Source organism: Tenrec ecaudatus, chromosome 1 (assembly GCF_050624435.1).
Source record: "Tenrec ecaudatus isolate mTenEca1 chromosome 1, mTenEca1.hap1, whole genome shotgun sequence".
NCBI classification, from domain to species: domain Eukaryota; kingdom Metazoa; phylum Chordata; class Mammalia; order Afrosoricida; family Tenrecidae; genus Tenrec; species Tenrec ecaudatus.
The window spans coordinates 127,251,707-127,274,876 of record NC_134530.1 but is presented as its reverse complement, the minus strand read 5'-3'; the positions used below and the strand labels follow the sequence as shown (position 1 = coordinate 127,274,876).

General features: G+C 45.7%; 1 protein-coding gene across 1 annotated transcript in view; it reads right to left on the bottom strand.

The window, feature by feature from the left end:
• The window catches only part of SLC44A3 (solute carrier family 44 member 3), a 108,140-nt gene extending 87,381 nt beyond the window's left edge, over positions 1 to 20,759 (bottom strand). Inside the window, exons 1-5 of the mRNA XM_075558601.1 lie at positions 20,733 to 20,759; positions 20,171 to 20,275; positions 15,301 to 15,443; positions 11,630 to 11,766; positions 10,323 to 10,407 (exon numbers count right to left, since the gene is read on the bottom strand). Of these exons, the coding sequence (XP_075414716.1) occupies positions 10,323 to 10,407; positions 11,630 to 11,766; positions 15,301 to 15,443; positions 20,171 to 20,275; positions 20,733 to 20,759 (497 nt within the window). The remainder of the gene's footprint in view (positions 1 to 10,322; positions 10,408 to 11,629; positions 11,767 to 15,300; positions 15,444 to 20,170; positions 20,276 to 20,732) is intronic.
• Between the last annotated feature and the right edge of the window lie 2,411 nt (positions 20,760 to 23,170).

Sequence of the window (23,170 nt, the reverse complement as noted above, 5' to 3'; positions counted from 1 at the left end):
AACAGAGACTGAACAAAAAGCAAACAAAAGATTGAAGGAAAGACAGAAAAAGTAAAAAAAGCATACATAATTCCAGGTCTGTCTGCTGATCTTTATGACTGTCTCCCCACTGGTTCTGAGGGAATTCTGGGAACTGCCCCTTCTAACCTGAAGTCTATTTTGGGGACTCTTCGGGAGCTTTGTGGTTTTGCTTTGCTTCTGTTGCTGGTCTTCTTTCTGTCCCCAGTATTGTCCTCTGTCGCAGTATGATCCAGTGAGGGGGCTTCATGTCTCGAGCTGTGGTTGACCCTGCAGTCCGTGGCTGATTTTTAAAAATGACCTTGGCTATTCTTTTTTCTCCCTCGTAAACTTTTCAACCCACTTGCCTAGTGATTCAAAAATCCTATTGTTATTTTAATTGCACACATGATAATTTTATGGCTCAACTTGGAGTGAAGTGGGAACTTTAAATCATTGAGTTGTACTATCAAGAGCACAGTCTGATTGTCCCTTTCTTTTCTTTATACCTCACGGACACACTAAAATTTCTCAATTAATTTATTTCTGGGAATTTTTATGTTTTTATATTTGCTTTCTCATGTTGTGCTAAAAGGAGGTTTTAAAAAGATGTAAATCCTAAAGTCCTATATACTTCAGTACTTTGGTCTTGTTCCCTGTGGTATGAGCTCTCAGATTGGAGAAGTTTGACCGGTTTATTGTCTTGGGTTTCCAGGGATACAATCAGACATTCTGCAAAGAGCAGTAGTTTTACCTCCTGCTTTCCCATGTTCAGACCTCTAATTTCTTTCTTTTCCATGGCTATGCCTAAACAGATTTCTAACCGCAATAAATCCGAGTTGTTTTGAAAGCAGTGTTTTCCAAACTTTCCTTTAGGGTTTAAACAGGATAAAATCAGATCTAGATTTAATGCCACCGTATTTATTTTCCCCCAAATCCACTTCTCTGTCAGACCTTAATCTTTCCAACATTGTTTTGCCAACTGTTGTCTGTTTTGGCCATATAATCACCAGGTGAAGCTGCAGAAGGACCCATCAGCCATGCAGGTCTGGGGAGCCCCTGCTGGGTGGTTGATCGGCTCTCTATGGGATCATTAGGAGTGTCTTTAAGCCACAGTTCTGGTTTCTTTCCCACATCGGCTTCTTCACCCCATCACCAGACCCACTTAAACTTGCAGGAAGTCCTTTAGAGAGCTATCTGCTTCTTGTTGTTGTTTGCTGCCATTACGTTGGCCTCCTGGGGAGGAACGGAACACTGCCTGCCCTGCACCTTCTCCACCATCAGCTGCAGAAGGAACCTCTCCGAGTTTTTACTTAAGTGACTGAGTTCTGTAAACAGATCACCTGGCCCTTCTGAATTGTCCATCTGTCACTGATGCTCTGGGAAACCTGTTCAGTATCAACAGCATGCCACCCTCTGCTGACAGAGCGCCCCAGCTGAGCGTGTGTTTCCCTGTCTGGGACTTGAACCCAGGAGTCTGGTAGGAAAGCTGGGAATCATATCTGCTTCATGACTGTAGATGTAGATGACCCTATGTATGGAATTCATCCGAGCAAACAACTAATACCATGACATCTGTGGACTCTTCTGTGTGAGGTCGGAACTAGAGTTCGCCTTCAAAAGACAATAGGTCACTGCACACCAAAGGGAAAGCACATATTGTTGGCTCTCTACAGAAGTACTGTTTCACTTAAAGGCTCAGTCCTAGGTCCATAAACCTTTCCTGACACTCAGGCTTTGCTCGAAAGGGTGTGTTATACCACACATGATCACCAGAGGAAGCAGAAACAATCGGCTTAGTGAACAAGAGGTATTTTAAAAATGTTCTTTGGCCTATAGTCACACTGCTCACATTTTTCGATGTATTTTATTTTTGGCACCGTCTATCCATGCTAAAGATGATCATTTCGGTCTTAGACAAACACTTGCTTGTGTAGGCGATGGACACGGAGGCCTCGAGGCTGTTTCTATCTCCCTCCCTCAGCCCCAGAAAGGCCAGTCAATCAACTGTTTTGTCTTCAGCGGAAAGTTAGTCTTGGAAAGGACTGAATTAAGGGGAGAAGGGACAAGGGTTATGGAACAGGTGGTGACCCTAGGGCTCACAGTTTGAGACCCCCCCCTCCCCCCTATCCACCTCCACTCCCCTCTTCAGTGGTATAAGGCTAAGGAGGCCAAAAATAAACAACAGCGAAAGTCCCGCCTTGACTATTTTAGATTATGGAAACAGATTATGCAGATGCTGTGGAGTTTGAATGCCAAGTCTTCGACTTGCTGGTTTGATGACCTCAGCCTCTTTCTGCCTCAGTTTTCCCAGCTGTGAAATCAGCATGAAAATAATGCCTACCGGTTTTATATACAGGTTTTTAGAATCTCCAACCAAGGAACACTTGTCAAGTGCTGAGAACAGTGGTTGGCATGTATCAAAGCTCATCACGTGTTCATGATTATCACCTGAAGCATCAAGATGTAAGCTTCCCCGGGGCTCCAGTAAGAGGAGAGTTTCCAGTAAGAGGAGAGTTTACGGTAAGAGGAGGAGAGTTTACAGTAAGAGGAGAGTTTGTCGAACTCTGGTTAAATTACACTCTTAAAAATTCTATTCTCTTTTAGTTCTTTATTTAGGTAGAGTTACAAATAGTGTTTGTGAAAAAAAATCCTCCTTCGAAGTGCTAAATTATCCTGCAGCCGATTAAAGCTTACTGCTTTTTCATCTGGGGCCCAGCTAAGTTTCACTGGGGCATGCTTATAATCTCTGCATATAACCAGAACTTAAAAATAGAACGAGCATCTTCCTCTGCAAACAACACTCTCCTTTTAGTTACTTATAACATGAAGTAGCTCATATTTTATAAAAGAACCCACTGGATGAGTAACTATATCCTGCCTCCTAGTCGGCTGAACTTACTCGTCTTTTTTTTTTTTTTTAAGTGGCCATTAGATCAGCATTTTTCTGGATGTATTTCCACCTGGCAGAATAATGAAATGAATTTTTTTGAAGTGTAACAGAATAGGGACTGTTAGTGGGGATCACACACAAAGGGGGAGTCTCATTGAGCTGGACCTTTCTTTCCATTGTACGTACCCAATTGTGGATGAAGCGAAGTGTGTGGTGAGGTTGTGCGGTCACATACAGTACAACTAGTCAAAGCCAGAACCGATCAGCGATGGAGAAGTTAAATCTTTTCCATTAAAAGGAGCAACAGAGACAGAAAGCTCTTGAGACCCAGAAACACAAAGCGGCCCTGTGGAATTCTGGCTCATACAGGTTTCCACTGGAGCGTCTGATACACACTGTGCTAGAGGCCTGCACAATGCCTTGTTTTACTTAAATCACTGCACTTTCTCAGGGCTTGCACAGAGGTCTCATTCACTGAAAATATACCTTTTTCCAGAAAAATAGCAATGCCCAACAAATCCAACCACTCTTTCAGTACATCCAGGCATCCTAAAGGTGGCAATGAATATTCATTGAATTTTATCCTTTAACTTATGCAAAAGAGACCTGGTGGTACAATGGTTAAGTGCTTATAGCTGCTAACAGTAAGCTTGGTGGTTGAAACCCACCTGCCTCTCAGAAGGAGAAAAGGCCTAGCAATCTGCTCCTGTACAGGTGACAGGAGTTCTGCTCTGTGCAATAGGGTCTGTATGCATTGGATTCAACTTCACAACAAACAAGAGTACGTATATGAGCCGTCTGCAATGACAACAAAATCACTGCCTTATCATTACGATTCTATTCTGCAAATAGTTATAAGGTATCTACTGCGTGCCTCAGATTATTTGCTCAGCACAGAGTAAGGATGGTGAAAGGCTACAACACTGAGTCTATCTTCCTTGATTTTGAACTCCACAGCACCCCCTTGTTCTGTTCCAATGACCTCCTCTTGGCCTGTGTATGTCGTTTCCTCATGAACACAGTTAACGAGTTCTGGAATTCTCATGCTTTCTACAATTTGTTAAGATTCTTGACACAACTAAATATGTCGACATATTCAGTAAAGACAGTCAAGATCATCTGATGTCAGCAATGTTATCCCTTATCCTATACCCTCTTCTGAATCTGGCTTGTGTTTTTGGCAGCTCCCTGTCGATGTACTGCTACTATGTTTTTTGGATTATCTTTAGCAAAATTGCACTTGCATATATAATTGTGAATATTACTACAACAATTTCTGCATTTTGGTGGATCACCTTTCCTTGGAATGGGTGTAAAGATGTATCTTTTAGAGTTGGTTGAGCAGGTAGCTGTCTTCCCAATTTTGGGACATAAATCAGTGAGTGTCTCCAGAATTTTGTTCCTTTGTTGAAACATCTCAATTGGTAGTCTATCAATTCTGGGAGCCTTGCTTTTTGTCAATGCCTTCAGTGTACCTTTGACTTCTTAGTTCATTTATTGATACCTATTCTGTCTCCTGAAACTATTGAATGTTGACCAACTTTTTTGCATGGTGACTACGCATTCTTGCCATCTTTTAAAAATGCCCTTTCTATCTCCTTTTGAGGCTTCATATGCTATTTAATATTTAACCAAGGAATTCCTTGATATTGCAAAAGGAAGTCTAAATTCCCTCCCCCTCATTCTCCATCCCATCCCCATGTAGTCTGAGGGTCTATTGCGCATCTACTACGCATCCCCATGATTGCAGAATTGTGTATACAGATAGCAACATACATCTCGGATGCCTTCGCCTCTTGCACTCCTCAGTGTCCTCCTGGCTCGGACTTGTTTCTCTAACCTCCCTCTTGAGGTATTTTACTTTCCCCTCCCACTAAGCTAATTCCTCTCTGTCCTCTAGTCCCCACCATTTGTCTCACTGTGGTGACATGTGTGTCACTGTGATGCTGGAAGCTAGGTCATTGGTATTCCAAATGCCAGCAGGGTCACCCAAAGGGAAGAGGTCTCAGTGGAGCTTTCGGGCTAAGAGCAGACGACGAAGAAGGACTAGGCTGTGCCCTTCAGAGGAATGAGCCACTGAGAATCCTCTAGACAGCATCAAGACATTGCCAGCTACTGAAAACCTCATGACTAGAAGCAAAATATTGTCAGCGATCATGCCAGAAGATGAGGCACTCAAGTCTGAAGGAACTCAAAATGTGAATGAGGAAGAGTTGCCTTTTCAAAGTAGAGTTGACCACAAGGACTTAGATGGAGGAAAGCCTTCAGGGTTAAAGCCTTTGGGACTTTCATTTGCTGATGTGTCACGACTCAAAATAGGAAGAAACAGCTGCAAGCAACAACTGACAATTGCAACTTGGAATGAACAAAGTATGACTCGAGGAAAATTGAAAGTGGTAAAAAATATAATGCAACACATAAAGATGGATATTTTAGGTGATAGTGAGCTGAAATGGACTGGTATTGGTCATTTTGAACCAGAAAACCATATGGTTTATGGTGCTGGGAATGACAGAATTAAGAAGAATGGCATTGCTTTCATTATCAACCCCCACCCCCACCCCAAATTGTCAAGCTCTATCTTGAAGTACAATGCCATCTGTAATAGGATTAAGGAAATCTATTCAGTACAACTATTATTCAAACTGATGCACCACCAACGAATACTAGTGATGAGGAATTGACTTCTAGCAGGATTCAGTCTGAATTTGATAAACTGTGCAATCAAAATATATTGGCCATTGTGGCAACTGGAATGCAAACATTGGAAGCAAAGAAGAAGAAACATTAGTTAGAAACTATGGTCTTGGTGACAGAACTCAAGCTGGAGTTCGAATAATAAAGTTTGCAAGACCAACGACTTCATCACAAATACCTTCTTCAACAACACAAAGGGACTTCTTCATCTTTGGAAAGAGACAATGGAAAAACTCAATAGCAGCAGCTAAAATGAGGCCAGGGACTGACTGTGGGACAGATCATCAACTGCTCAGATGTAAGTTCATATGAAAATACAAACAAGTTCAGGAGAGCCAAAATATGACCTTGAGTCTATCTCCCCGTTTCAAGAATCCCTCAAAAACATATTTGATGCATTAAACACTAATAAGGGAAGACCTGATGAGCTGTGGGATGACATCAAGAACATCATTCATCAAGAAATCAAAGCGTAATAGAAAATTCAGGAAAAAAAGAAAAGATGAAAGTGGATCTGAAACTTGCCTTTAATTGTAGAGTAGCTAAGGCAAGTGGAAGACAAGATGAAGTCAAAGAGCTAAACAGGAAATTTCAAAGACCAGTTCAAGACAAAGTAAAATATTAAAATGCAATGTGCAAAGACATAAGCTAAAGGGAAGAATACACTCAGCATATCTTAAACTGAATGAACTCCAGAAAAAATTCAGGCCTTGAGTTGCAATACTGAAAGATCCAATGGGCAAAATATCAAATGATGCAGGAAGCATCAAAAGAATTGTGAAGAATACACAGTGAACACACCAAAAAGAACTAGTCGACATCCAACCATTTCAGGAGATAGTCCATGAGCAAGAAAGCTGCACTGAAAGCACTAGCCAAAAATAAGGCTCTAGGAATTGATGGATACCAATTAAAATGTTTCAATGGGCTGATGAAACAATGCAAACACTCGCTTGTCTGTGCCAAGAAACTTAGAAGACAATCACTTGGCCAACTAACCCGAAGATATGGATACTTGTATCCATTCCAAAGAAAGGTGACCCAACAGAATGCTTAAATTATAGAAAAATATCACTGATGTCATGCGAGTTAAACTTTTGCTGAAGATTATCCAACAATGTTTATAGCAGTACATTGACAGGGAACTGCCAGAGATTCAGGCCGGATTCAGATGAGGACAAGGAACAAGGGATACAATTGCTGATGTCAGATGAATTTGAGCTGAAAGTAGAGAATACTAGAAAAATGTGTAGTTGTGCTTTATTGACTGTGCCATGGCATCCAACTGTGTGGATCATAAGAAACTACGGCTAGTCTTGAGGAAAATGGGAATTCCAGAACGCGTCACTGTACCCATGTGGAACCTGTGGGAACACAATAAGGTCATACTGCATGGTTTAAAATCAGGAAAGGTGTGCATCACAGTTATATCCTCTCACCCTACTTAATCTATATGCAAAACAAATCGTCAGAGAAACTGGATTATATGAAGAAGAGTGCAGCATCGGGACTGGAGGAAGGCTGATTAATAACCTGTGATATGTAGATGACAAAAGCTTGCTTGCTAAAAGTGAGGAAGACTCTAAGAACCTGCTGATGAAGATCAATGATTTCAGTCTTTAGTATGGATTACAACTCAATGTCAAGAAGACCCAAATCCTCACAACTGGACCAATGGGTAACATCACCATAAATGGAGAACAGATTGAAGTTATCTAGGTTTTGTCTTGCTTGTATCCACAACCAATGGTCATGGAAACAGCAGTCAAGAAATCGAAAGTCAAGTTTCACTAGGTAAGTCTGCTGCACAGACTGCTGTAGGGTATTGAAAAGCAAGGATGCTACCTTGAGGACTAAGGTGTGTGTGACCCAAGCCATGATATTTCCAATCACCTCATATGCATGTGAAAGCTGTATATTGAGAACGGAAGACCGGGGAAGCATCGATGCACTTGAATTGTGGTGCTGGAAAATATTGAAGGTACCACGGACTTCTAAAAGGACAAACTGATCTGTCTTGAAAGAAGTATGACCAGAGTGCTTCTTAAAGGGAAAGACAGTGAGACTGTGCCTCACCTACTTAGGACGTGTCATCAGGAGGGACGTTCCTGGAGAAGGACATCCTGATAGGTAAAGTGGAGGGCAGTGAAAAAGAGGAAGACTTGCAACAAGATGGACTGATACCACGGTGGGCTGCAACAGTGGGCTCAGGCATAAGAACAACTGTGAGGTTGGCACAGGACGGGGCAGTGTTTGTTGTGTTTTAAAGAGGGTCGCTATGAGTCGGAACCGACTTGATGGTACCTATCAACAACAACAACATCATCCTCTAGACCGGTGTTTTCCAGAGTGGCCTACAATGCTTCTCCCCAGTGGACTTTTACAATCCAGAGGGGCTGCAGCAGCCAGTACATGTACTTTTTCCTGGATTATAAGCTATGCCACAGTTTTTAATTGCCAGTGGGTACCGAGTAGCTTTATTTTGTTGTTTTGAAAAGGGGTCAGTTGGTCAAATACGTCTGAGAATCTATGCTTTAGTCAACCCTTTGCTCCTTTCACCTCTCTCTCCTGGGAGTTATGAAAGAATGATTCTTTTAGTGTGAAAACTTTATCATAACTTTTTATGAGAGTGGACTCACACAATTATATTCCATTTTGTGATTTGCTCTTTTCACTCAACATATTATCCTCCAAGTTCATCCGTTTTATGAGGCTTTTCAGAGTCATCATTATTCTTTAATGTTGCATGGTATCCATTGGTTGTCTATCTTCCCATTGTTGGGCAGTGAGGCTGTTCCATCTTTTTGTTAGTGTGCATAGTCCTGCGATGAACACGGGTGAGTACGTATTCATATAGTGGATCTTATTTCACTAGGGTATATCCCAAATAGAGGGCCTAGTGCTCACTCCACAAAATAAATTTGGTAATTTCCCATCTTTTCTCTATTCTAGGTTAGTTTAAGTAGACTTGGTGTCAGCTCTTCTATGAGTGATTGATTTCTAGAAATGTGTCCATTTCTTCTTTGTTTTCAAATTTGTTGGAGTACAGTAATTCAGAATATTGCTATTCTTTTTCCTTTTTTGGTTCTGTTGTGACATCACTGATTTCATTCTTTATTCATGTTACTTTCATAATTTTCTTATCCTTTGTTGGGTTTGTCAATGGCTTGTCAATTTACTCAATCTTTTCAAAGAACGTTTAGTCCGTTAGATTCTGTCTATTGTTTTTCTGTTTTGGTTTCATTTATTTCTGCTCTACTCTTTTTTATTTCTTTTATCCAGGTGATGGTAGGCTTATCTTGCTGCTCTTTTTTTTAATTGTTGAAGACATTGGATTACGATGCTGATTTTTGGCTCTTAATTCTTTTTGCTATAAGTTGCCCTCTGAGCACTGCTTTTGCTTTGTCCCAAATGTTTTGCTATGTTGTATTTTCACCTTCAGTTGACTCAAGAACTTTGTTTTTTACTTTTTTGTCTTCTATTATCCATCAATCTTTAAGAAGGACATGTTATAGAATTTTCATGTATTAGATATTCCTATTATTGATTTATAATTTGATATTAACATTAATATCTAACATTGCGACCTGAGAAGACACATACTTCGCAGTATTCTGATGCTTCTAAATTCACTGAAGCATGCTGTGGCCTAACATATGGTTTAAATATGTTATCATCATTTGGTTTATATGATTCAATTAATAGCCAATGTATGTCAAGCCAGTCAGTAGAAGATTTCTCTGTTGCCAAGGAACTCAACAGGTTTCAGAGGAGCTTGTACATGAAACTAAGAAGAAAGACTTCATGATCTATTTCTCAAAATCAACCAGTGAAAACTGCAATATGGACCACAACAATCTGGTGTGCAATGGATCGTGGGACTAGTGTTGGTCAGGACAGCATTTGCTGTGTGTGGGTCACCATGAGTTTGGGGCTATCTTGGTATCAACTAGCAGCAACAACAACGTGCCTGGCGGCCCACTACTTGACAGGGATAAGTAAGGTCCTTGACAGAGCTGACTGGGTATGTTCTTAAGGAGTGTGATGTCTCTTCCCTGGAAGGAATGCTGCGATGCCCACTGGCCTCACCCACTTGGATCTGTGTCAAGCCAACAGTACCTGGAGATAATTAAAAAATGGAAAGTAACAATTTCTTCTTCGACCTGAAGAGTGCAGGAGCCCTGGTGAGGTCGGAGTTAAGTGTTTGGCTGCTAATTGAGAGGCTGGGGCTTCAAACCTGCCCAGTGGTTCTGTGGGAGAAAGAACTGGCGCTCTGCTTCCAGAAAGCTGACGGCCTAGAAACCCGATGGGGCAGATCCCCTCTGCCATGGAGGGCTGCCGTGAGTTGGAATGAACTCAATGGCACTAAACCACAAAACACAATTGGAGTAGGAAAAGTACACATAGAATATTTTTAACAACCACTCGCTGATTTAACAATCACTCACATGGTATCCTTGCGAGCCCTCTTATTATCTGAAGACTACATATGCCAGGACTGTTGGTGGAGTTGTCTCCTTACTTAGCCTGGATACTGATCCACTATCATTGCATATTTTGCAGATTGTCTCTCCTTGTTTCCCCCTGGTCTCCAGATTGGAATCTTTCTGTGGTGGGCAGAGGTTCTGGCTGACATCTCGTATGCAATCCCCACAATATGTAGAAGAGTAACGGACATGCACCAAGAATCCATGAACTTTTGTTGAACAAGAAGGAAAGGCATGGACATCTTTACCTCGGAGGGACTGGTAGCCTGGGACACAGTGAGTCTGCATTTGGGTTCTGGAAGGAATTCAGGCTATAAACACAAAGGAAGGAACCTAGAAGCAGAAGACACACAGGCTGGTTATCTTATGTCCATCTTCCTGGTAGAGGAGATAAGGAAACCCTGCTCTTGGGATGGAAAAATAAACCCCAGCTGGAGAAAACAGGCCTACGGGTCACTGAAACACACAAAGAGTAGGTCAAGTTAGGCCCCCTCTTGTTGTTCTCCCAAACCCTAAACTCAGAACCACGGGTCATATGATTAGTATTAGAGTGAATTGAAAATTCTTTGAAGGTGACTTGTTACCTAATTTGGTTAAAAAAAAAAGGTCTTGCAAATAATTCTTTAAAAACAAACCAAAAAAGCTCCAATGACACATCGTATCACAGGCACATAACTGTGCAGTCGTTTGCTTACATTTCTTCCACACTAGTATAACGTTGGGTTGCTCACCGCAAGGCCAGTCTCTCCATGGGAGAATGATGAGGCTTCACAGTCTCAGAAACCCACAGAGGGAGTTCTCCCCTGTCCTACAGGGTCACTCTGAGTTGGATTTGACTTGATGACAGTTGAGTTTGGTTTTCTGGCTTTTCCTTTGCTTATTGAAGATTTATAAAAATAAGTCTAAGAAGTGATGTCAGTAACACAACGGATCAGTGAAAATATCCATGGGGCCCCAACATTTTACTGACAAACATAAATCCAACCACCTGCTGTCGAGCCAGTTCTGATTCATGATGGCTCCATGCTTGTTACAGTACAGCTGTGCTCTATTGGGCTTCCCATGGTTGTCTTTCCGGAAGCGGACCGCTAGGCCTTTCTTCCGGGGTACCTCTGTGTGGACTCGAAGAGTCTACCTTTTGGGTGCACCACCCAAGGCCTCAAGGAATAATTGTACTTGTTGGCAATTTCATCTGAAGCCAGTGAGGGAGGCTCTCGATTTGGAAATGACAGTTGTGAACAGAGTACAGTGACGCTGCCCTTGGGTCCCAGATATAAATCAATACACGGCTTGGGTCTGCCTGTCAATGCTGCCTTCTCTGTGGAAAACCATGCCCAGCAGTGAGCAGGGGGCGCAGGCAAGGAGTAGCTAGTGTTTTACCTGCATGGTCTGATGGCCTCTCCACAAAGAAGAGACACCCACCCGGACAGGTCCTCTCTTTTCAGTAGCTGCACGATGAAGACAACCATTCTTCTCTAGGCCCCCTCAGGCAGCCCTGCTGTGTTTCCTACCCGGTGGGGACAGAAGGGAGCAAAGCCCGCCCCTCAGCACTCACCGCTGCTATTGGCAAAGAGCCGGACCTCTTCTAGGGTGTCAAGCTGTTCTTCCGGACAGTTGGACACGCAGAGGACAATGGAGTTGAGCCGAGCATCTCTCACTTCCAGGTTGCAGGAATTCATGAAGAACACGTGTCTAGGAGGCAGATGAAACAGAAGGGTGTCTTAGAGCATTTTCCCTCCCTGGACTTATGCAGGCCTTAGAAAACTGCACACCTGCACGGATGCTACACAACGTGGGAATGACTCGGGCAAACTTTTTATAATCTCCTACTTTGGAATAATTAAACATTTATTATGTCTTCTGGGATTAGGCAGTTCAGGAGTCAATGTTACCCAAGCTGTCCTTTCCCAAATTTAACGTTTTCTGGAAGATAACTTTGAGGAGAAACTGAGGGGTGATGGGATGGGCCAGACTGCCCAAGGGTCACCGGCACCATCGATGCCTGCTCTAGTCCACGGAGCCACAGAAAGCGTATTTGCAACCAACTTGTTGCTGTGTTGATTCCAACTTGGTGTGACCCCCCACATGTGTCCCCGTAGAACTGTGCTTCATGGATTTCAGTGGCTGGTTTTTCAGAAGTCACCAGGCCTTTCTCCTGCGGCACATCGAGGTGGACTCCAACTTCCAGCCTGTTGGTTAGCAGCTGGACATATTATCCAGGGATGCATATTTGCACCTGTGTTCAAACGGACTTGTGAGAACAGCTGGATACAGGGATGTGAAAGGTGGACAGGGGGAGGCCTAGGCTGTGAATTAGGTGTGTCCCTCCTCCTCCCTGCAGGTATCTCATGAGACCCTTCCTGCCGCAGCTACCCAGCAGCTGGGCAGGTGGGTCACCAGACTAGAACTGGTTGGCACTATCATTCCTGGGGAGCATGCTAGCCCATCCTTGGCCAACACCGATGTAGGTCACGCACATTAGAGGAGAGTATAGGAAGAACCTTGCAGGGAGGGATCTTGGGAAAGGGTTCCAGAAGCTTCTTTCCCTCCAGATTAGGGTGGCAGGCAGAGATGTGGTGCAGTAGGAAATCACAGCGCAGAATTCCCGGGTCTGGGATAAATAGAAACTTCTTACTTCCCAGAAGGACGACTCTTAGAATTGCATTTTAAATGCAGTGAGAGAGAAGAGCAAGGATGGGCAACTCTGGGTCACCCCTTCCTCCTCCTGTCTGCTTCATGATCTGCAAGTGGAGGGGCACTGTCTCGCATGCAGTCTGTGCCCCGAACACACAACGCCTCTCCTGTAAGTGACATCACCAGCACAGGCTCTCAAATGCATTTGGTCTGACCACCCCTTTAAAAAGCTTCCCAGCGCCCTCTTGGCAATGAAAAATGCACCCTTCTGCCCATGATCCAGGATAGAGCAGGGATCTGTTTTTGCAGCCTCTCTGGATCGGTCCAGCACCCCCAAGCAGGTGGTAACGCCCACTTTGGTAAATACTGACGTAGAAAAGTGCTGGTCAGAATTTGTTGACACCGAACTTATACCAAGACCTACTTGTTACACCTCCGAATAGCTCTTCTAGCATCTGTTTCTGATCGTCAAGTCTCAAAGTCATTGTGGAGCAGTCTCTAGCTTAGAAAAATCTGACCAGCGACTTCTCTCTTCTCCAGAGCAGTCCCATCTCCCTTTCCTCCTTTCTGTCTCTGGGTGGAGCCCTGCTCCCTGTGGCTGGAATGAGACTCTGCTGAGGGTGCAGGCTGGGCCTTCCAAGTTGGGATTCCCTCATTTCCATATGGAAGCAATCCCGTGAATAGCTGTAGGCCCATCAATACCACCACGGGTCTGATGCATTTATGGACAAGAAGGGTAACAATCAACATTTATCACCCCTTAGCTCTCGCAGTGGCTCTGGGGACCTTTAAATCAGTTTGTGAGGAGCTAGTTCTGGGAGAGGGACATCATGCTGGGTAAAGCATCAGGGCACCGAAAAAGAGGAAGACCTTCGACAAGACAGATGGACGCAGTGGCTGCATCGACGGGCTCCAGCATTAGAGCCATGGTGAGGATGGCACAGAACTGGGCCGGGTTTCGTTCTGTTGTACCTGGGCTCGCCTCAATGGCACTTAACAACAGACACAACCGCATGCATCACAACCAGTTAACAATACGAAAACTGGGTTCAGGGCGGTTACGTACTTTGCCCAAGGTCGCACAGCTGATAAGCAGCAGATCTTGAATCTGAACTTAAAGCAGTGCGGTTCAAATGAAGGCTGAGCATGACAGTGGGACAAGAGGAAAGTAAAATGAAATAGAGGAAAGAACTAGGAGACATAGGGTTTTCATAGAGGTCTAAATACAGGCATGTACATATGTAAATATATTTATATAGGATGGTGGTGAAATAGATTCACGTGTATATATTTATAGGTTTAGTTTTAAGGCAGCAGATGTACATTGGACCTCCACTCAAGTACTTACTCAATGCAAGAAAACTTTGTTCTATTAAATTGGCATTCCATGATGCACACCTTCCTGACATGATCACTGAAGACAAAGCAGATGCATAAGCAAATGTGGTGAAGAAAGCTGATGGTGTCTGGCTATCAAAAGATATAGCGTCTGGAGTTTTAAAGGCTTGAAGGTAAACAAGCATTCATCTAGTTCAGAAGCATCAAAGCCCACATGGAAGAAGCACACCAGCCTGTGTGACCACGAGGTGTCAAAGGATCAGGTATCAGGCATCAAAGAACAAAAAATCATATCATTGTACATGAGGGTGAGTGCAGCGTTGGAAACCCAAGGCCCATCTGTGGGCAACTAGACACCCCCTTACTGAAGGGTTGCAGGGAGGAGATGAGCCAGTTAGAGTGCCATGTAACAACGATGAAACATTTAACTTTCCTTTAGTTCTTAAATGCTTCCTGCTCCTCCACTATCATGATCCCAATTCTACCTTACAAATCTGGCTAGACCAGAGGATGTACATTGGTACAGATAGGAACTAGAAACACAGGGAATCCAGGACAGATGACCCCTTTAGGACAAGGGGTGAGAGTGGCGATACCTGGAGAGTGGAGAGAAGGTGGTGTAGAAAGGGGGAACCGATTACAAGGATCTACATATAACCTCCTCCCTGGGGGATGGACAATGGAAAAGTGGGTGAAGGGAGACATTGGACAGTGTAAGGTATGGCAAAATAATAATAATTTATAAATTATCAAGGGTTCATGAGGGAGTGGGGAGTGGGGAGGGAGGGGGAAAATTAGGAGCTGATATTTTTATATATACTCATTTCTTTTTATTATCATTTTATTAGGGGCTCATACAACTTTTACCACAATCCATACATACATCAATTGTGGAAAGCACATTTGTACATTCATTGCCCTCATCATTCACAAAACATTTGCTCTCCACCCAAGTGGGGAGCTGATATTAAGGACTCAAGTAGAAAGTATGTTTTGAGAATGATGATGGCAACACATGGACAAATGTGCTTGACACAATGGATGGATTGTGATAAGAATTGTACGAGCCCCCAATAAAATGATTTTTTTAAAAGCAGCCTGGTTCTAAAAGGCATGTCCCTCCCTGCCACACAGCCCCCACTTTTAATGAGCTGCTCTGATAGAGCTTTGAATGGGAAACGTGTTTCCAGGTTTAAGTGAGAATTCCGCAAGCTTTGAGACCCAGCAGGTTGGAGAACTTGCTTGAACACTTACTTTTTTAGGGTCATGTCCTGGCCTGAAAGAGGCGCCCCTTCCACCGGGGAGTTCTTCTTGCCGCACACATTGCCAAAGCTGTCGTAGCCAAAGAGGAGTCGTCCGGTGGCCCCCGCCATCACCGAGTAGCCCATGATGAACATCTAGCAAGACCCGGGTGGCAGGTGAGCCTGTGGCAAAAGGCTCAGGGCACCAGCCTCCCTTCCCATCCCGCAGTATCTTGGTCAAAATGGAATCTCCCAGCTGCCATGCGCGTCTCGCCTTCAAATTGAGGTCAACAGCTTAAATCATTTGAGATCCCGCTCATCTAAGACTTCATTTTAGTTTAACGGGTTAGGAAGAGAGAACATTCTCAAACCTGAAATAGATTCCTCCCCATCTCTATGCTTCTTCCTCTCTTCTCCAAGAGCCTGTCCTTCCCACCCTCCATCTCTTCCTCTCTCTCTTTCTCCTTGGCCAAGCTTCCCCAGGACAACTCGGGTTTTATATTGAAGTTCTTGGTTTATCTAAGCGCATCAAGACTATGCTGACTCTCCCCTCCCCCACCATGTGGTTATTTTCCTGTTTTCTTTTTGTCTTATTTTTAGGGGACTCGGGTCCTTGGGGGGCACCCGATGTGTGTCAAAACACACTACCAACACTATCCCTTAGAAGTCTGAAACTGCTGCTTGGAATTACTGGGTAAGAAATGCAAACTAAAGAATCTCAGGATCTATTTGAATTCAATTTCATAGTGAATGCAGCTCAAACAATCATTGTGTTATCGCACACTGACAGGTCTTGTGCTGGGATTGAACAAAATAGATGATCTATCTTCCTTTAATATAGGGGCCTCTGTGGGGTAGGTGATTATGCATTGGCCTGCGAACTGTGAGACCTGCGGTTCTGAACCACCAGCCTCTCTGTCGTAGAAATCTGAGGCTCTCTACGGCTGTAAAGAGTCACAGTTTTGGAACCCCAAGGGGACAGGTCCACTCTGTCTCACAGGGTCATTATGCGTTGGAGTCAACTTAATGGCAGTGTGCTCTTCCCTGTAATATAGAGTGTGTGAGTTGCTAACACATAATATATAGAATAAAATTTAACATTTGGTGCTGACAGACTCATTCCAGGAGAGAAGATAGAGTACACGGTTCATGCACAGTCCCATCATCCTCAATGTAGACTGACATCGGTAAAGTAGGTTTCAGACCTTCTGCATTCATTACTAATTTAGTAGTCCAGATAATTAACATTCTTCAGGTGCCCAGTGTGTGGCGGGTACTCTGCTACTAGAGACACACGCATGAGCAGAACTTTGCCCCTGCCATGACGAAACTTGACCCCAAAGGGAAAGACGTGTAACCGTTCCTGGTAAGGAAGGAAGTACCCTACCCCAGAGGAAGTCCCTCCCACTCTCCCAGCTGCTCGGCCATGCGACTGACTGGTCAGATTCCTGCCTAAGTGGGTCCCCTTTGCTAGTGGACAGGGTCTCTCTCCCCATCTTTAACGGCTCTGGGTGTGGGCCTGACTTTGAGTGGTGTGGCATGGCATGACCGAGGCTCAGCCCCCTCGTCTCTCTGTACGAGTGGCTAGTTGGAGGACGTGCGGTAGGATCGGCTGGGGTTGACCTGAGGAGGAGGAGCAAGCTCATGCTTCAGCCGAGCTCACCAGAGATCCAGTCACAGAAGGACGATTTTTCGTTGGCCATCATGCTTTACATGAATACCACCACCTTTGGGGAGCTTGCGAATAGGGAAGAAGAGTTACTTTGGAGGTGGGGGCAGATGTGGCTAGTCCTGATTCCGTGCAGCAAGAATACTACTTAACTCCTTCAAAATGGTGCGGCAATTCCAAGCACACCATGGCAATCCCAAGGGCAAGGTGAAACTGTATGGCCCAGATGGGAGGCTACCAAAGAGCTCCCACTCAGGATGCCTGGGGACAGCGGAACGGCCGAGTGGCTACAGGAAAGCAGCAATGAGCAAGGTGGGAGGAATGGGGCACTGGAGAGGGAAGGAGGAACAGAAGGGTCTAGATATGGAGACTTTGTTGCATGTCTTAGGGACATAACCAAAGACAGGTGTGCTGTTGGCTTCTAGTCCCGTAATCAGTGAGAGTCTTGAAACCATCTGACAGTTCTACCCTGTCTTATAGTGGCATCCGATTCGATGGCAGAGAGCCTGGCTTTGGGGGTTTTCTCTGTTTGCAAGTGAGGCCCTCTTCGCAAATGCCCTTTGTTCAGCTGACTCAGGGAGGCGCCATCAGTAAGCATCCTCTCCAGCCTGTCTGTGCAGATTCCACTCCTCCCTCTCACTGGTCAGCCCACCACGAGACCCAGAAGCAGACAGCAGATGCAGTGGAAACGCTACTTACTCTGTGTACGAATCCTCCGTTAGAGAAGGTTGCCGCAAACATGACAACCCAGGAGGAACGGCTCAAATTTCTCAGATTAGAACACAGTGAAGCCAACAGGGGCTTACTGAAACCTGCAGATTTGTCTTGCAAATAAAATGCCATCTTAGAGCAGTTTTCAGCTGTGCCCCACTTCTTCAGAATTTTTCAGGTGGAGCTGGGGGGCTGGAGGCTTGGAGAGCTGGTCGGTGCGAGGGACGACCAGGAAAGAAAAGAAAGCAACCGACAGCCAGGCAGAAGAGCTGCTCCCCTGGATTTACCAAGCAGCTGGTCCAAGTGAAAACACAAACCACCCTCTGTGCACAAAGGTGCCGGCAGATAAATGTAGACTGGACCATAACCCGCCGCCATGGAGTCATTTCTGACTCACACCACACCCATGTAGGGGTCCTGAAGCTATAAATCTTTAGGGTAACAGATACTAAGTCTCATCTTTCTTTCACAGAGCGGCTGGTGGGTTTGAACTGCTATCTGACAGTCACCAAGGCTCCTTAGAATTAATTCCATTTTCCCATAAGCCTTTTGAAGCCCCTTCTATATAGAATAAACCAACCAAGCTCTCTGTTACGGAGTTCATTCTGATTCATAATGACCCTTCAGGACAGAGCAGAACTGTCCCTGTGGCTTTCTGAGCCTGTGAATCTTTATGGGAGTAGAAAGCCTCATTTTTCTCCTATACAGAATACCAAACGCAAACCAAACTCACTGCCATCGAGTCGATGCTGACCCATAGTGATCCTTTAGGGCAGAGTTGAACTGCCCCTGTGAGTTTGAGACAATAACTCTTACGGGAGTAGAAAACCCCATCTTTCTCCCTTGGGGTGGGGGTGGCTGGTGGCTTCAAACGGATGACCATATGGTTTAGCAGCCCAACATGTAATCATTATGCCACCATAGTGGGCTCCGCTGTATACAACAGTCAGATCAAAAGACAACAGTAAGATGGTCACAGCGGCTGAGAGTAGGCTGGGGTGTTGGGGGAGAGGAGTGGAGTTCTAAAACGATAAAAACACAGACTACCTGCAGGGAAGTGAAGCATAAGTGGGGGTAGGTCGGGCACCTCTCTCAGCTCCTGGATAAGAGTTTCAAGGCCACTGTGTAGAGGACACGGAGCAGTCTGCTGCGCCTTTAAGGGCCAGCCTTCTACTGCGCCTGCAACAAAGTCTGCCTGAAACCAGTCGGCAGAGTCAACAAGTGAACAAAGGCCTTTCTTAGCATGGGAGAAGAACAAACAATATGGCCCACTCAAATTTATTTATTTTTCAACAAAGATAATTACTGCTGGGTGGTTATGGCTGGGCTTTATAAATTAATCATTTACTAGGAAGCAAACCTCAACCTGGCATGGGTGAGTTCATTTACACGGTCTCGGAGAAGGGAAAACGAGACTTTCCCTGCTTTTCCCTACAACGTAAACGTAAGTCTAGAAGCATCAAGATTCAGCATCCAAGAGACTGTCCTCAGACTAAAATAAGCCTCCCCGATCAGGTCTGCCAATAACCACATATCCCTGAAACCTGAGAGGTAAACGACCATTACCTGCCTCACCAAGGCCAAGCCCTCTGCTGTGGGGCCCCTTCCGAGTCGGAGCTGCTCATAGGGCACCGTAGGGTGTGCAAGGCTGTGCATTTTCAAAGAAGCAGATTGCCACACAACTTTCTCCCAAGGAACAGCTCCTGGGTTCCAATGGATGCCCTTTGACAGCAGCCGGGCACCTGGGCTCCTTCCTAGCTAACCAGAAGCTTGATACCAAAGCTGAACACAGCGTCCAGAGAGAAGGTGTGTAGTTCACTATGCTGCAGGAAGAGCCTTTCTGGGCAGATCCTGGCATGTCCTTTGTTAGAAGTTCAGCCAAAACCCGAGGGACGTGGGATTTGGGGTGGGAGGAGGAAAGTATAGAACTTCCGCCCAGCAAGCTCAGATGATAAGAGGTCGCATTCAGCTCGCTGAGCAGTGATCCTGTTGTAGACCTTGATTCTAGATCTTCTGGTACAGTCATCCAGCGAGCAGGCAGCCTGAAGAAAGAGACAGCCACCCAGTGCAACAAAGCAATGAGGTTCAGCACAGAGGCCCTGGCAGCACAGCGGGTTACCTGCTGGGCTGCTTGGAAGCCACCAGGAGGTCTAGCGGGGAAAGGTGAGCTCTCTGCTCCTGTAAAGATGTAAAGCCTCGGAAGCCCACACAGGCAGGTCTATGCTGGCCTGGAGGGTCGACATGAGTCGGAAGAGACTGGATGGCGGTGAATGTGACTTTGACTATGAAACAAGCTTTCCAGGGACTGCGGATGTTTATTTTGGGGTAATGACAGCCTCTCTTTGTAGCACTGGGTTTAACCTGGTGCCACTTCGGAACTTCCTCAGGGAAGGAAGTAGGACTGCAATTTATACTTCTGGCTATTTAGGGAAAGACACACACACACACACACACACACACACACGTGCTCTCCGCGCGCCTCTTCTCTGGCAAACACACTTACCAGACCAGTCCAAAAGAGAAAGAATAGGAGCAGCCATGACGTATCGGTGCATTTCCTGTGAATCTGGGGCCGCCACTCTCTCGGCCTGGGACTCTCGGCAGAAACCTTCCGGAAACAGAAGGAAAAGGACGCGAGAGGAGAACCAATAACCATGTGGGTCCCAACCTGGGACCCAAACTTACTCCACGACTGCTCCGTGCGACCAATCCCTTGTCTAGCTATATGACTAGAGTACGTTTGTAAGTCTATAAAAAGATACGTTTATCAATGTATCTTATCTTGGCTTCCTGAAACTTCCGGGGAGATTTTGAAGCGCCTGTTCTATAGCCGCCAGACATTTGGTTCCAGTGGCCCAGGGGGCAGCCTCAAGACTGAGCCCCGCAGCGAGCATTGAAACCCCTCGCCTTTGCCCCCTCAGATGTCCCCCAGGGCATGGTGGGGGTCCAGGACAGAGGCTTTACACCCAAGAGTTGGGGGAAGGGGGCAGCAGGGTTCCCTAAGCACTGCCACAGGTAAGTGTGGGTCTGCGGCCCGAGCCCGACCCTTCTTCTGGGCCTCTTACCAGGTCCTCGGCCCTCAGGCACTGCATCCTGCGCTCCCCGCCGGCCGCACCGCGGGCACGGGCACCTGCAGCGCCCAGGACCCTGCAGGAGAGTCGCGCAGGTGGCCGAGGGGCGGGAAGGGCCGCAGCACCGCCCCGCGCGCCGTGCCCCGCCCGAGCTGCGGCTGCTCCAACCGGCATTGGCCTGTGCTCGGCGCTGCGGCCTCCCCGCCGGGCAGCTTTGGGCAGGGCGCTCTGCCAGCTACACAGTAGAGCTCGGCGCGGGGCGCGTCTCTGCCCAGATTCTGTGCGGTGGACGCTCCCAGGAGGCACAGCTCAGGGTGCGGTGGCCCCAGGGACTGGACTTCAAGCCCACGATTCCGAGGAAGCCCGAGGTCGTCTGAATCAGATGTAGAACTTCTCCGGCAAAGCCCTCTTGGGGTTTGGGGAGCCCTGCAGTGGGGTATAAAAGCCCTGGTTGGGGTCCTGCTCTGTGCTGATAACCGCAAGGGGACCAGTTCGAAGCCACCCGACGCTCTGAGGGAGAAAGAGGAGCTTTCTACTCCCATAAAGATTTCCACGCTGAGCAAATCATCAGCGAAGCTGAATTCTATGAAGAAGCGTGCAGCATCGGGATTGGAGAAAGGTTTAGTAACAACCTGCCAGGTGCAAATGACACAAGCCTGCTTGCTGAAAGGAGGGTGACTCTAAGCACTTGCGGATGAAGATCAAGGATGGCAGCCTTCAGTGGGGATCACAACTCAACGTCAAGAAGACCAAAATCCTCAGAACCGGACCAACTGATAAGTGGAGAAAAGGTTGAAGTTGTCAAGGATTTTGTCTTGCCTGGATCCACACTCAATGCTCATGAAGCAGCGGTCAAGAGGTCAAAAGTGGAGTTGCATTCGGTAAACCTGCTGCACAAGACCTCTTTAGAGAATTGAAAAGTAAAGATGCTACTTTGAGGACAAAGGTGGCCTGGCCCACGCCATGGTATTTTCCATGGTCTCATATGAGGGGGTACCGAACAGACAAAACCAGATTTTTTTCAAAGTTATATATTTGAATTTGTTTTACAAAACAACCTTATCACCTTCAAAGTACTCTCCATTACACTTACCACATTTGTCAAATCTGTTATTCCATTCTTGGAAACATTTTTCAACACATCTGTTGGAATGGCTGACAGTACCTCCCTTTCTTTTTTCCCTTCACCTCTTGTACATCATCAATTTGTTGTCCTTTCAAATCCCTCTTCATTCACAGAAGCAAAAAAAAAGTAGCAGGAGAGAAGCCAGGTGAGTAAGGTGTGTGGGGAAAGAGATGCATGCTGTTTTTTGCCAAAAACTGGCACACCGAGATGGCTGTGTGAGCAGGTGCATTGTTGTAGTGGCAAAACCAGTCCCCTGTCTGCCACAAATCAGGCCTTTTTTGTCTCACATGGTTACGCAATCTTTCAGAACCTTTAAATAGAAACGCTGATAAACAGTCCAACCAGGTAAAACAAACTCCAAATGCACTATGAGTTGATGTTTGCATCCATTTGGGAAGTTGACAGATGTCCAGAATGAGGTTTGTCATCAATCGATATTTTACCTTTGTTGAAATGAGAACTCCATTCAGACACTTGAGTTTTCCCCATAGCACTGTCCTTGTAAGCTGTGTTCAACATCACAAGTTTCTGCAGCATTTTCCCCAAGCACGAAACAAAATTTCACATCTGCAAGCTGTTCTCTTAAATCGGCCATCACAAAAAGCGAGGTTCCAGCAAAAGTGCTTTTACAAAAAAATTCACCGTGGCCAGAGAGAATCTTCCCAGGCGATGCCACTGGGTGCACTAACTCAGAGCAAGTTGCTCGATGCTCACCTAGTGGGAAAAATATGCCTACTAAGACATCTCTACTCCACCCAGCGCAATTCCATTTTTTGGTGGGGGGTGGGGGTGGGTACCCCCTGGCATGCATGTGAAAGTTGGAAACTGAATAAAGAAGACTGGGAAAGAATTAATGGATTTGATTTGTAGTGCTGGCAAAGAATATTGAAAGTACCATCCACGGACTGCTAAAAGGACAAACCAACCTGTCTTGGAAGAAGTACAACCAGAATGCTCCTTAATGGCAAGGATACATTGGATATGTGGTCTGGAGAGACGAGTGCCCAGAGAGGGACGTCATGCTTGGTAAAAGGGAGAGGCAGCAAAGAAAAGGAAGGCCCTCGTGGAGTGATACAGTGGCCACACCAATGGGATCCAGCAGGGGAATAATTATGAGGATTCTGTTGTACATAAAGTGGCTTTGGGTCAGAACCAACTTGATGGGACCTAGTAGCAGCAACAACACTGCACCCTGAAATGGTCACTAAGAGTCAGAATTGACTCAGCGGCAGTGAGAAACCAGCCCAAGGGAGGAATGTCTTGCCCTCAGGAATTTACCTGGGTGTGCCCCTACTAGAAATTGAGG